The sequence below is a fragment of the Myotis lucifugus genome, unplaced genomic scaffold (genome assembly GCF_000147115.1).
Source record: "Myotis lucifugus unplaced genomic scaffold, Myoluc2.0 scaffold_167, whole genome shotgun sequence".
Classification (NCBI taxonomy): domain Eukaryota; kingdom Metazoa; phylum Chordata; class Mammalia; order Chiroptera; family Vespertilionidae; genus Myotis; species Myotis lucifugus.
The window spans coordinates 2,852,645-2,867,637 of record NW_005871215.1 but is presented as its reverse complement, the minus strand read 5'-3'; the positions used below and the strand labels follow the sequence as shown (position 1 = coordinate 2,867,637).

The window sequence follows — 14,993 nt, the reverse complement described above, 5'->3', positions numbered from 1 at the left end:
TCATTTCTAGCTCCTTCCCTGCCTGCAGCAGCCGGGAAGGCCTATGGCCGCTTTCGTCGGTTGTGGAGCGAGAACTCGCCTACTAGCGCTAGCAATTAGTTAGCAGGGACTTGAAGCGGGTTACAAGAGTTATTTCCTGACCGAGAGGCTTGTGTGCAACTTGGTGCCCGGGCCTGTCCGCGAGGAAGGTTCTGGCGCCCTCCGCCCTCTCATTAACCCCTTTCTAAAGGTTGGGACTTAGCTAGGTCACCCGCTCAGCCATGCTGTCCCCCTCCCGCAAGCCTCGGGAAAACCAGGGAGCGGTGCATGCCGGGACCTGTAGTTCCCCTCCCACCTCGGATCCCCCGCCTTTCCTGATTTGGGGCTTGGGGTGTGGGGTGTGGTGCCGAGAGGAGGTGCTTTGCTTGGGAGCCTGGTGCAGTGTAACCGCCAACTGCAAATAGCCCGAGTAAAGGGGGAGGTGTCAGGGACTCGGGGAGCAAGGCAACTTGACCTGGGTCAGGACAACCACCGGTGGTTCAGAGCAGATTCTGCAGAGTCCAAGATAGCGAAATCCTAGCCCGGATCTCATGCCCACCGCCTAACGCCACGTGTGTGTGTGTGTGTGTGTGTGTGTGTGTGTGTGTGTGTTCGTGCTCCTGGACAAACCTCCAGGAGCCCAGCCCCTACCTAGTCCAGATATGCATTCCAGATCTTGGAATCTCAAGCTGCTCTCCCAGTGGGCATGTGGCTTCCCCTTATCTCTCCAGTGTCCTGGTGATTTCTACAAGGAAGGGTCAGTTCCCCTTTTATCCTCCACTCCTTTCCCTTAACTTTTCTACTCCTTAATCCCTTGTCCGTTCTATCTTGGAAATTTTCCTTAAGAGGACAATGAAAACACCTACCAGGTTGCCCATGGAGGGACCTTTTCTAAATGCTAAGGAAGAGAAGCAGAGACTTATAAATTCCTGGGAAATATCCTTAGCCCAGAAATGGAGGACTTAAACCAGCCTACCAGTTTGGAATGCCCATGTTCTGAGTCAGAGTTTAGGGCCTGACACCTGTGTCCATCTGTAATCCTATATAATAAAAGGGTAATATGCAAATTGACCAGTTGACAGAACAACCAGTCGCTATGATGCACACTGACCACCAGGGGGCAAATGCTCAACGGAGGAGCTGCCCCCAGCCCAGAGGCCTGATCTGGGCCTGCCGGCCACCCCCTCAGTCCTTTTCCCCAGCCAGCAGGCTCCAATCACCGGATGGCAGCCGGGGAACCGGGAGTGGGGCCAGTTGCCAGCAGCCTGGGAAGATGGCCCTGATCGCAGGCCAGGCCTAGGAACTGTGCCCATGCACAAATTTTGTGCGCCAGGCCTCTAGTCTGGTATATTCCTTTTTCTCTTTTGGACTTTTCATTTCTCGTATTCCTCTCCTTATATCCAAATCAGACCCTGATCTGATGGTCACTGGCATTTAGACAGAATGAGAAAACAGAGCATAAATACTTCTTTGCTGCTGCTATAAATTTTACCAATTTAATCCTCCAACAACTCAGAAAGGGATTATCATCACTACTTTACAAATAAGATTTTAGAAAGTTTGAGTGTCTCCAGTTTTTCAAACCAAGTCATATCACACCTCAAGAAAGAGTGGGAGGTCAGCTGGCTTCTAGCCAAGCTTGGTATCAGAATCCTTTGAGGATTGGTCCTTTGAATCTATTTACAAGGAGGCAGAAGACCTTCTCTATGTTCCTGTCAGGGGTGTGCAGGCAGTTTTTTTGCCTCTTTCTACCCCCATCCCTGGGGATTCACCTTCTCCCCCTTCCTCCCAGGTCATCAAGCGAGAGGGCACGGGCACAGAGATGCCCATGATTGGGGACCGAGTCTTCGTTCACTACACTGGCTGGCTATTAGACGGTACCAAGTTTGACTCCAGTCTGGACCGCAAAGACAAATTCTCCTTTGACCTGGGAAAAGGTAGGCAAAACCTAGGCTTGGTAGATAGACTTTGAGGAGGGTGTAAGCTGTTACGAGTGGAAAACATATTTTCAGAAGCTTAAGGAGGAATGGTTTATTACAGACTGTTGATTTTGTTGTTATTGTTACTCCTTTTTTCTTCCACTGTCCTGTAACTATTGATTCCTCTCTCTTTTCCCCTGATCACCTCTGAATACCTCACTTCCTCTTCAGGAGTGAACTGCTCTGTTTCTTGAACTCCTTTGTTCTAGATTTGAGTGTGTGTTGTTGTCTTTTTGTTTGTTTGTTTGTTTGTTTTAAGAGGCCTGGGACGACAGCACTGGTTGCAACCAGGTTTTCTACTTTTCTGGTCCCATTTCAAAAGATTGTCCAGCTTCCCCTTGGACATGGTATTCTGAGGCCACTGAGCCCTGAGTCACATCCCTACCAAGGAGGACCTGTTTGCTCTCTGTACCTACAGGGGAGGTCATCAAGGCTTGGGACATTGCTGTAGCAACCATGAAGGTGGGAGAAGTATGTCGCATCACCTGCAAACCAGACTATGCCTACGGGTTGGCAGGTAGCCCTCCGAAGATCCCTTCCAATGCCACACTTGTGTTTGAGGTAAATGTCCGGCCAGAGAGCAAGGCAAAGAGCCAGCGTTATCTCAGCTCAGGGTCTGGCTGCCCTCCAGTCCTTCCTGCTGCTTAGAGACAATGTAGCCAAGCCTGAGGGCCTGGCCTTTAAGGGGAGAAGAGAAATGCACATAGCTTACTGCTACCAGAATTCAGGCTGTGATGGAGATTTCAGGTGGGAAGAGGTGGCCACGAGTCCCTTTTCAAACTCGAAGCAGGATAATGGGTTGAGACATGTTTATCTCAAAAGCAGTGCCCAGAGGAGATGGGGTATAACTTTAACTGAAAGGAGTCTGGAGGTCAGAATCTGCATGCAGTTATAAATGACAGTATAGAATTGGCGCCTAGAGATCAGAGGTGGGGAGAGATGCCTCCCTCCATGGGTCAAGAAAGTGAGGGACGTTTTCACTTGACACCATTCAGTCTGAAGGTAGTTGAGCCCTAATGGCCACTAATACTTGGAGAATGTTCAGAAAACTACTGGGAGATGTTGGGTCATTTCTAATGCCTGTCAGATTGGGCATCTCAATTAACCAAGTTAGGATTGTCTGGAACATATCCGTACTATGTGGAGCAGGTAGTAAATAGATTGATCTCCTCAGGTTAATCTCTGTGGCCTGCCTCTACCAAAGTTAACGCCTAGGGCAGATCTTGACAACTAAGCAAAAGTGTCACTTTGTCCACTCCTAGTGTGGCTGACCTAGTGTAGTAGTTACTAGGGACTCTTCTGAATAAAAGTTGTATATCACTGTTGATGAGTTAGTGCTGAAAGGAGTTGTGTCACCTTACATCTTTCCCCACAGGTAGAGTTATTTGAGTTCAAGGGAGAGGACCTGACAGAAGAGGAAGATGGCGGAATCATCCGGAGAATACGGACTCGGGGCGAAGGCTATGCCAAGCCCAACGAGGGTGCTATTGTAGAGGGTGAGATGGTACTCTGGTTTTAATTTGGTTTCTGATACTTAGTCTCTGGGTGGTTTTGGGCAAGTCACTTCCTTTCTCTGATCCTCTTTTCTTGTCTATAAAATAACGGATTGGACATACCTTCTTAATTATCCCCCCAAGTCTGAGAACACAGCCAGGGCATCTTGGGGGCAAGAAGTGATGCGATAATAGAGTTAGGCTCATAGCATCCTTCTTCAATCACCTGCCCACTCACACACCTGGTACATTGCCTCTCTTGCATGCCAGTCGCACTGGAAGGGTACTACCAGGACCAGATTTTTGATCAGCGAGAGCTCCACTTTGAGATCGGCGAGGGTGAGAGTCTGGATCTGCCTTGTGGGCTGGAGAAAGCCATTCAGCACATGGAAAAAGGAGAACATTCCATTGTGCACCTCAAGCCCAGGTGAGGAATGGGCACTTTGTAGAGCAGGTGGGTGAACCAAGGTCAGAGATCTACATGTCCACAGTGAGTTGTATAATTGGCCATGTGTATCCTTTCCTCTGCATGTGTTCACTACCCCCACAGCTTCATTAGTGTTCACGATGCCTCTGGGCACACCAAACATAGGCCATTATGATCTCTCTGCTGTATTTAGGAATGTGGCCACAATTTTCCACATCTCCTTGGATCAGAACGTAATCTTATGAGTCATGGATGGTACAGGCTCTCTCTCTTCTTTTTATATAAATATATATATGTACATATATATATATATATTTTTTTTTAATTGATTTCAGATAGGAAGAGAGTGAGAGATGGAAACATCAATGATGAGAGAGTATCATTGACTGGCTGCCTCCTGCAGCCAGGGGGCCTACTGGGGATCAAGCCTGCAACTCAAGCATGTCCCCTTGACTGGAATCGAACCTGGGACCTTCCAGTCTGCAGTTCAGTGCTCTATCCACTGAGCCTAACCAGCTAGGGCAACTCTCTCTACTGACATCAAGATTTCCATCTCCCATGAATTCCTTCACTCATAAATGACATTTATTGAAACACACCTACTCTGTGCCAGACACAATGCTGGAAATTCCTAGGTATTCAGAGACATTGTTCCTGCCATCTATTGACTCATTTTTCAGTGAGATGCCATTTAAATTCGTAATCATGCCAGTGCATAGTATGAGTTATTCCAAGGGTATGTAAGATACTAAGAGACCAACTGATTGTGTAAAGAGGTCAGGGAAGATTTTGCTAAATAGGAAACATTTGAACCAGGTTTCAAGGGATGGGGAGGTACTTCCAGGAAACAGATAATAAAGCCTTTTCTGTGTGGAGCAGGTTAAATGTTGCTGAGATAACCTAGAGCTTTTTTTGTTTGTTTGTTTTGTTTTTGTCCCCACAGCTATGCTTTTGGCAGTGTTGGGAAAGAAAAGTTCCAAATCCCACCAAATGCTGACCTGAAATATGAAATCCAGCTCAAGAGTTTTGAGAAGGTGAGTTTGCTCAAGGCCTTCCCTATCCTGGAGTCAGTTCCCACCCTGCAAGTGATTCTCTGGGGTAACTGACAGTTGTGTTTCTTCCTTGTGGGACGGCAGGCCAAGGAATCTTGGGAGATGAATTCAGAGGAGAAGCTGGAACAAAGCACCATAGTGAAAGAGCGGGGCACTGTGTACTTCAAGGTGAGCCAGCAGCCATGGTCCAGAGGATACCCTTCCCCCGATGGCTGAGGTCATTTTCTGGCAGGGAGTAGACAAGTGGCACCTGCAGTCTTCACTGAGTGTATCTGAGCCAGCTGGTCTTGCTGGCGGGGGGGTCACGGGTGGGCAGGACTCTCTTAGGCCCAGAGGCCCACTGGTGTCTGCCAGGTATGACAGCCTGGTGCCACTGGACCTGTGCTGTATGCCTGAGCCTCCTTCCCATTCTAGGAAGGCAAGTACAAGCAAGCTTTGCTGCAATACAAGAAGATTGTGTCCTGGCTGGAATACGAGTCCAGTTTCTCTGATGAGGAAGCACAGAAGGCACGAGCCCTTCGGCTGGCCTCCCATCTCAACCTGGCCATGTGTCATCTGAAACTACAGGCCTTCACAGCTGCCATTGAAAGCTGTAACAAGGTGAGGCCCCTTTAAAGAAGGCATGGGAGCAACATTCACAGGCAAGGTTGGGGTGAGCTGCCAGCATGTCTGCATCTTGCCCTCAGTGACTAGGGTAGGAGTAAGCAGGGTGGAACATTGGGAGCTCAGAGATTAAGGGCAGGAGATAGGAGAAGCAAGTGCCTTGGCTTCAGTGGTGGGAGGCAGTTGACCCAGAGATGGAAGGAAACACTGGATGGTAAGAGCTGCTTAAGTGTTTTGTTCACCCTGGTTCTTAGCTTTTCCCTCTTACATACTTGCTTTATTCTAAAGAGAATGGAAATGTTGTCAGAAGTCCTTCCCCCATCTGAAGACCTATCTTCCCTCTCTGCCTCTTGGACTAAATGAGGTTCTTTCCTAGACCTTGGTCTTTTCCATTTAATGCTCCAAGACTCATTCTTTCTGGAGTAGAGCCAGTGGTTTCCATTCTCCATCATCCTCTGGAACCCAGTCTTGGCCAGATAAGCTACAGTAGCTGAGGTCTCACTGTTGCTTCCTCCCTCATCATTAGGCCTTGGAGCTGGAGAGCAACAATGAGAAGGGCCTTTTCCGCCGGGGAGAGGCCCACCTGGCAGTGAATGACTTTGACTTGGCACGGGCTGACTTCCAGAAGGTCCTGCAGCTCTACCCCAGCAACAAAGCCGCCAAGGCCCAGCTGGCTGTCTGCCATCAGCGGATCCGCAAGCAGCTTGCACGGGAGAAGAAGCTCTATGCCAATATGTTTGAGAGGCTGGCTGAGGAAGAGAACAAGGTGAGGATCAGGACAGACACAGGGACGAGTAATGTCTCTATCTGCCCATCTCATTTCCTCATCCCTCTGCCCCACCCAGCTGTTGTGGGCTCTTTGTGATTGTCTGTGCCAGTCCTGGCAACCAGAAGTGGCCCTCATCCCTGGAGCAATAGTGTGGGTGTTCCTCAGTGAAAACCCCTGCTGTCAGGGCCAGCATTCCTCATTGGTCAGGGCTGGAAACCCACTTGCAAGCCTTAGAGGTCAGGAGTTGATTGCTGAGTGTGCTTTCCAACATAAGTTCTCTCTGCCTTTTTAAAACACAGGTTTTAAACATCTATTTGAAAATAGTAATACATTTACATTGTTCAAATTGTACAAAAGAATGTAGTAAAAAGCCTCCCACCATCCAAAAGGAACTGATATTACCAGTTCTTGTATCGTTCCAGTATGTTGAATAAATGTACAACCAGATACATTTATGTTTTCTCCCTTTTTCCTAATAAAAAGTAACATGCTCTATTTTCTGTACTATGCTTTCTTATCATCATACCTGAATACTTACTTTACATCTACAGCCAAAAGAGCTTTCACATTCTTCCTTATGCTTATATAGTATACCATTGCATAGATACATCATATCTCACTTACCCCACTCCCTGTCTCTAGTCTTCGGTGTTCTAGACCAGCATTGTCCTGTAGAAATATGCAGGCCATAAATTATTTTTAAATTTTCCATTAGCTATGTTAAAGAAAAAGAAACAGGTGAAATTAATTTTAATACTATTTAGTTGACCCAATTTATCTAAATATTAAACATGTTTAAAAATTGCATTTATGTATTTTCAAACTAAGTCATCAAAATCCAATATGTATGTTAGACTTAAAACACATCAATTTGAACTAGCCAATTTAAAGTGCTCAGTAGCCACATGTAGTAGCTACCATGGTGGACAAGTACAGACTAAACAGTATTGCAGTGAATGATTTTATAAATTCATAGTTTTGTGCAGGTGTATCTTTAGGACATATCTGGAAAGGGAATTGTGTCCATGTAATTCTGCTAGAAATTAATGTGTATGTGTTTTTACTTGGGGAATGAGTATTTGTGGGTACAGACTATAGACATGGTGACAGGGTGCTAGGTGTGTGGCACCAGACCAGATGAGTGCAGGCAGGCAAGAGTTGAGGACATGAAATAAAAGTCAGCCTTCTCATCAGGTGACTAGCCAAATGAGAGCTGGAATTCATCCTCTTTCTTTTTGCAGGCCAAGGCAGCAATAGCTGCAGGAGACCGTCACACTGATGCAGAGATGAAGGACGAGCCGAAGGATGTGGCAGGGAGCCAACCTCAGGTGGAGACGGAAGCATAGCCTCTCCCAGCCCTATTTCTGCAGCTGCCTGCTTCCCCTGCTCCCTTCTCTGCTCCACCCTGTTTGTTTTGTAAAAATGAAGAAATTTGAGTGAATTAGACCTTTATTTTTCTATCTGGTTGGATGATGGCTTTGGGGGAAGGGGGAAAGGAGGAGTAGACTGGGGATTGAGGTGGGGTATCATTTTAGGTGTCTTCATCCCCTCTTCCCCTCCTCCTTCTCCCATTACATATGAACGGATGTCCACACGCACATCAGAATGTTAATTTATTTTGCTTCTTTTTGCTATGCCTGTTTTTCAAATGGTAGAAGGATGTTAGTAGGGATGTGGGGTTGGATGTGAAATCAGGGTGGAGAGGATACCTCCTTGGGCAGCCATTTTCCTCCCCCTTTCCTCCTCCCTGTCCATTTCCAAACATGTAAACTCCATGTGGGTGCTAGGGGCATGGGAAAAACCACTGTTGTGCCCATTACTTCTCCATTCCCTTCCTCACCCAGATGGTGTGGTTGATGCTGTCTTCTGGTGTCATGGTGACCACCCCCTGTATCCCCTTCCAGTATTTTCCTCTCCAACCTATTTCTCTTCTCAACCAGGTTGTGTCCCCATCCCCACCCCCCTCAGCCTCTTCTCTGCACGTTGCTGAAGGTCCAGGCTCACCTCAAGTTCTACACTTGAGCAATAAAGTGGAAACAATTAAACCTGGGTGTCAGGCAGTCCTTTTTGTTTTGGCCTCAGAGGGTGGGCATGGGTGGGCTACATTATGGCGGTAAAATTGACAGAGTTGCCCTAACCAGTTTGGCTCAGTGGATAGAGCATCAGCCTGGGGACTGAAAGGTCCCAGGTTCGATTCCAGTCAAGGGCATGTATCTTGGTTGCAGGCACATCCCCAGTAGGGGTTGTGCAGCAAGCAGCTGATCGATGTTTCTCTCTCATCAATGTTTCTAACTCTCTATCCCTCTCCCTTCCTCTCTGTAAAAAATAAATAAACATTTTTTTAAAAAATTGACAGAGCCACCCGTCACATCCCCAGTCCTGCTTGAAATGCAGCACCTGATAGAGCAGCTGTAGTTGAGCAGGTACAACCCTGCCATGCAGGGCCTCCTGGGTGCTGTATAGGCTCCGACCAGGGCCTGTGCTGAGACCTTGCCATAGGTTTCCAGTCCTCCCCCCCCCCCACCCCCCCAAGCAGACTGGCAGTTTTGCCAACTCTGGTTGTCTTCCCAAACACTGAGGAAGAGGGAAATATGAACTTTAAAATACAGGGACCACTTGTGTTTATTTTGAAGTTAGATTTAGTTATTTCCACCTAACTAACATAGAAAGCACAAGCTTCCTTGGTTTCTTAAGGGAAAATCCTGATGTCATACCTATCAGACACCTTTTACACAATTAAGAGGGAAGAACAGTCCTCAAGCCAGGGAACACAGGCACCCAGGCCTGTTTCCCAGCTTTCCTGTGCCTAACAGGAAAAAACGTTTGACCCTTCACTCATATAGCATGGGGCCCCGGAGCAGCCAGGGGCACAAGGCAGTTATGCTGACCTGGCTGCAGGCCAAAGCCTACATCTATGCCCCTATCCTCTCCTGTGCAGGCTGCTGAGTAATTCCTACACAGTGACAGAGCTAGTCTCCCTACCCACAGGCCTGTACAGTTCCTTCCAGAATTTTCTTCATACTTTTACTATTGAAGGTGAACATGTGTGAAAAGTTTCACCGAGTCATACAGCATGGCTGGTGCTGGAGCCAGAATTAAAATTGGGGTGTCTTAGTTTCCTAGTATCACCACTTTCCCTCTTGCTAGATTCATGTCATAGTCCTAGGGCCTGGAGTTTGTGTCTGGGTCTTTTTGGTATTTCAAGATTAGACATGGCCCTCCCTGCAGCCAACAATAGGTAACCCTAGTTAACATGATGTAAACCTAGAACTAAGCCAAGAGCCTCATGTGAATTAATCTTAATCCCTGCAACCATCCTACAAAGGAGGTATTACCCTTTTTTTTTTATTATTGATTTGAGAGGAAAAAACATGGACTTGTTCTACTTACGTATTCATTGGTTGATTACATGCCCTGATGGGGGATTGAACCCACAACCTTGGCTTATTAGGATGTTACCCTAACCAACTGAGCTACCTGGCCAGGGCAGTATCACCCCATTTTACAAGTGAGGAAACCAAGGCTTGGAAGTTAATGAAAGATCTGCCTGGAATATAAGATCTCTTGAACAAATCCGAAGTCGGCCATGAGGTTTCTGTGACCTTGGACAAGTGAAGCCTATTTCCTCAACTGCAAATGTAGTCAGTGGCTCTGGGCCTCACCCATAGGAAGAACTTTAAAGGTCCTGTTTCTTACCTGGGCATCCTAGGCAGACAGAACTTGATAGGAACCTTCTGACTACTCTTGGAGGAAGAAATGGACAAAGAATCTCCCTAGAAATGTTTTCCTTTTAATGACTCCCTTCCCATAGCAGGTTTCTATTGAAACTATTGTTTGGCTGTTTTGTAAAGAATATGCCACCCACACAACTGTATCCATGTCATCTAACCAGGAAGATGTACTGGTTAGGCAGTTCTGGGGAGTAAGCCAAAACCCATGCTGATAGAGTGCTTGTCTGAAACAAGACGGGCTATAGATGGTACCAGTGGAGAATGACCAACCATCCCACTAGCAAGAACAAGGATGCTCCTTGGAGAGCCAGGGATCTGTCCACATGGATCTGCAGTGCCTAGTCCTGTGTTCCACTTACTGTGAATTTAATACTCAATGCACTTAAAGTAATTGACACAAGGTGGGGAGAGGCATGGAATGGAAAGACTTGATTCATGAAATATTTCTCTGGAGACTCATCTTTCCTCCCTTTCTAACTTTATTTGGCTCTCTTGACAAAAGCCAAAAGGCATGATATCCAAGTTGTGATCATAATGACATGACCTTCATGGCAAAAACAGAACAAACAGAAATAGGCACCCACCAGGCACAGAAAGGTCAAGAACAAGTGATGAGGAAGATAAAACAAGGCATTATGTAGAGCTGGGTCAGAATATGATTTAAGAGAACTGATCAAGCAAGGGCACTTGGTAACAGAAGCAGGGTGATCCTCATCTGTGTTGTGCTGGATTATTTACTTATTTGTTTATTTTTTTACAATTTCATTCAAAGGGCTGGAAAAAGAGAAGACAATTTAGAAACAGTAGTGAAAAGAAACATAATTCAAACTAGTTAACTTTACATTTAGAGGTAAGTATTTTAAAACTGGCTTGTTTTTTCACACTTTAAAACCTTACATGAAGTCTGGTGTTTGAGCTAGGATGAGAGAAGAATAGAGATGTGGTAGGGCAACATGAGGTAGCATGCAATCCCTCCATAAATGAGATCATGTACACCTGTGTAACCCAGAGCCTTTGTATGAACCTGGCCAATCCCACAGTACACCAAGAGAAACAGAAACTTCAGGGTACCTGCAATCCCAGTATTTGTCTACACCAGGGGTGGGGAACCTTTTTTATGCCAAGGGCCATTTGGATATTTATAATACCATTCGAGGGCCATACAAAAATTATCATCTTAAAAATTAGTCTGGCCTGGCCGGCATGGCTCAGTGGTTGAGCACTGACCTATGAACCAGGAGGTCACGATTCAATTCCCAGTAAGGGCATACATCCAGGTTGTGTGCTCAAACCCCAGTGTGGGGTGTGCAGAAAGCAGCCGATCAGTAATTCTCTCTCATCATTGATGTTTCTATCTCTCCTTTTCTCTCTGAAATCAATAAAAAATATTTTTAAAATATTAGCCAGGTATATTTGGTCAAACATTTAATTAACTCACTCCAGGGTCAGACCAAATGATTTCTGGGGCCTTATAAAGCCTGCTGGCCTGACATTCTCCACCCCTGGCTAGACTGTCTCCTGTTTGCTGTCCTGACATGCTGTTCCTTGTTCTCATCTTATCTGGCCATCAGATCCATTGGAACCTCTAGAACAAAATGTGCCGTCCCTCTCCTGTGCCCCCAGGGACCAAGGTCTTGCCCTCCAGCACCTTCTCTAGGTTCACAAAGCAGAACTGGTCCAACATCCCCAGGTGAAGTAGATATCCTCACTTTCCCAGTATTGATTCCTGAAAAAACAATGTGTAAATCAGCCTGGGCCAGCAGACCTAAACCTTAAAATGCATAGAGCACCTGCAGAATTTAATAAATAATACTTTGACCCTGGCCAGTTTGGCTCAGTGGATAGAGCATCCGCCTGTGGACTGAAGGGTCCCAGGTTTGATTCTGGTCAAGGGCACATGACCAGGTTGCAGACTTGATCCCCAGTAGGGGGTGTGCAGGAGGCAGCCAATCAATGATTCTCTTTCATCATTGATGTTTCTATCTCTCCCTCTCCCTTCCTCTCTGAAATCAATAAAAACACATATTAAATAAATAAATAAATAAATAAATAAATAATACTTTAGTGCCTTAATTGATGAGGCACCCCAAAGAAAGATTGGACTTGATCCAACATGAAAAGTTTCCTTAAGAAGCCAGTCATGATTGTGATGTTCCATTTATACTACAGAGTGGAGCCACTGAGGAAGGGAGACAAGAGTTTTATGATGGGGGCACACAGGGCAGGGCAGGTCCAGAATCTCAGTAACCCTAACTTGTACCCTGAGGACTTTCCTAGGAACTATGACATAAATGATAGAAAGGATGTAGTGTTTTGGATCAAACAATTCTGGTTTGAGTTCCACCTCTACCATTTCCTGCCTTGTTACTTAATCTTACTGAACCTGTTTTTCTCATCCAAAATAATCCTATATAATAAAAGGCTAATATGCAAATCAACTGAACAGCAGAACAACCAGTCGCTATGACGCGCACTGACCACCAGGGTGCAGATGCTCAACACAGGAGCTGCCCCATGGTGGTCAGTGCGCTCCCACAGGGCGAGTGCCACTCGGCGGAAGCCCTGAGCCAGGCTCACAGCTGGTGAGCACAGCAGCAGAGGCGGGAGCCTCTTCCACCTCTGCGGCAGTGCTAAGGATATCCGACTGCTGTCAGGGGGAGCAGGCCTAAGCTGTCAGTCAGACATCCCCTGAGGTCTCCTGGACCACAAGAGGGCACAGGCTGGGCTGAGGGACCCAACTCCCCCCTCCCCCCGCACAAATTTCGTGCACCAGGCCTCTAGTCCTATATAACAAAAGCGTAGTATGCAGATTGTCCCTTGTCAGGGAGTTCAACCAGGGGGCAGGGCCAGCCAGGGGAAGGGAGGGAGTACCCGGCTGACAGCTGGCAGCCACTAGAGACCCTACCAGTGCACAAATTTTGTGCACTGGGCCTCTAGTGGAATAATAATAAAGTTCACGTCTTTGTTGTGTTAATTATGAAACAATATGTGAAATGTGCTTTGCATCAAGTGGTTTTCAAACTATTGATCACAAAGCACACACACTGGTTTGTTTTTTTACCTTAACCAGTATATACACATATAAATATATACACTTGAAACAAAGGATTCACTAAAACAATACTTATGTCACTAGATATTTTCCATTCTATTCTATTCGTGTTTTTAAATGCTGGTTCAATTGACCATATAGTTTTCACAACTCCTAACCGGCAACTTCTTAAAAAAACACTGCTGGAAACTATAAAATTGGCAGTTATTACAATTATGAATCTCAGGGATGATCTGATGACTGGGACTCTTCAACTGTCAGGGCGACAAAGGAAGAGGTCAAGGTTATTAGGTCAAGCACTAGAGAGCCCTGTTGCCAAGGGAATGGATCAGCCCGGTTAGGATTGGTCTGCCCTTGCGATCCAGCCCTCAGGTGAAAACGAGTGGCTCACGCCCCTGTCACTCACATAAGTAGCTGGTCGCGCCCCAAGCCCAGCGGGCTCGGAAGACCCGCCTCCTCTCTAAGGTTAAGCGAGGAAAGCCGGGATTGGAGGTTCAGGTGGTGACGTAACTTTCCGCTTTGAGTGGCCTTCCGCTCTGGCGGCGGCCGGGAGAGGCTCGGGGAACATTTAGCGGGGTCCCCCGACCCCTTAGCCCTCGGACGTGCGATGAGGTCCGTTAGCTACGTGCAGCGCGTGGCCCTGGAGTTCAGCGGAAGCCTCTTTCCGCACGCAATCTGCCTCGGAGACGTCGATAACGACACGGTCAGTGCATGCGCACTGCAGGACACGCCGGGGCCTGCGCAGGGCCGGGGCGGGGCGGGGCCAGGGAAGTGGAGGCCGTCGGGCGGGGCGCGAGCGGCGCCTGCGCGAGGGGGCTGGCGTGGCCGGGCCTGGCGAGCTTTCTAGAGAGCGTGACCAAGTGTTCCGGTCCCCTGGTCTGGTACTCTTTTAGGAACATAGATGACTGACTTTCTAATTCAGTAACTTTCTAATTCAGTAACTTATTTATTAAACCTCGGTGGCCACATTTCCTGGTCACTGCTTCTGTCCTTAAGCTTCCGCGAGGGGAATCACTTCTAAAACCATTTTACCTTTCAGAGCCTCAAACTAGGCGGCTGGCGTGGCGCCCGGGTTGAGCCTCGACCTATGACTCACCAGGTCACAGTTGGTTTCCCGGTCAGGGCACCGGCGCGGGTTGCGGGCTCCATCCCCTGGGTGGGGCGTGCAGGAGGCAGCCAGCCCATCAATGATTCTCATCATGGATGTTTCTATTTCCCTCTCCCTTCCTCTCTGAAATCAATAAAAATACATTTTAAAGAAAATCCTGTTTTTTAAAAAGCCTCAAACTGGGATTTTAAAGCGCCTCTGCTGCTCTCACACTTGGCTCCTCGAGGCGCTGGAATAAATACACTGTATCCGCCTCGCCTCCGGCAAGCTAAGCTCCTCCAGCCGGAGCGACAGAGCCCCCCCCCCCCCCAAAAAAAAACCCCAATCGTAACGTCTCCCCATGGGACCTGGGCCTTCCTGCACGCAGGGGGCTGGAAAATTTAAAATCCTTGATTGAGTTACAAAAATTTCCATCTCCCATTTCTTCCCTCCCGGCGTTCCTTTTTCCGGTGTTTAAAAGAAATAAAACAGGTAAAACAGGGAACATTATGCCTGGGCCACAGTTAAACGTAAATGTTAACGCCATTAAGGGTCCTTTTTAAATATGTTTTTCTGCAAATATTTATTGGACTGCCCGCTAAGGGCCAAGGGATGCTAAATTCTGGGAATTAAAAAATGAAAAAAGACAGGCCCAACCCTCAGGTAGCTCAAAAACCAGGGGGGGGTGATAAGCATAAGAACAAAGGAATCTCCAACCTTCCTAAAGGCGCGAACCCTTTATATAGTTTCCTGATGGTGGGGGGGGCCCCCCACACAAAAAA

General features: G+C 47.2%; 2 protein-coding genes across 5 annotated transcripts in view; both read left to right on the top strand.

The window, feature by feature from the left end:
- Positions 1-1,241: 1,241 nt before the first annotated feature.
- On the top strand, positions 1,242-8,386 carry FKBP4 (FK506 binding protein 4). The gene is made up of 10 exons (XM_006096098.2): positions 1,242-1,262; positions 1,652-1,955; positions 2,416-2,558; positions 3,373-3,493; positions 3,761-3,917; positions 4,861-4,951; positions 5,054-5,137; positions 5,384-5,569; positions 6,099-6,338; positions 7,583-8,386. Exons 1-10 carry the CDS (start codon positions 1,242-1,244, stop codon positions 7,685-7,687), a joined length of 1,452 nt encoding a protein of 483 aa, XP_006096160.1. The 3' UTR covers positions 7,688-8,386.
- A 5,223-nt stretch (positions 8,387-13,609) lies between these two features.
- The window catches only part of ITFG2 (integrin alpha FG-GAP repeat containing 2), a 14,483-nt gene continuing 13,099 nt past the window's right edge, over positions 13,610-14,993 (top strand). For 2 of the 4 annotated variants that reach the window (XR_002831033.1, XM_023759933.1), the window contains exon 1: positions 13,614-13,827. Coding sequence is in view for 3 of the 4 variants with exons in the window: in XM_023759933.1 (XP_023615701.1) it covers positions 13,732-13,827 (96 nt within the window). In the remaining variant the exon portion in view is untranslated. Of the gene's footprint in view, positions 13,828-14,993 lie in introns of all 4 variants that reach the window. The other 2 variants (XM_006096089.3, XM_023759934.1) reach the window with 2 other exon arrangements.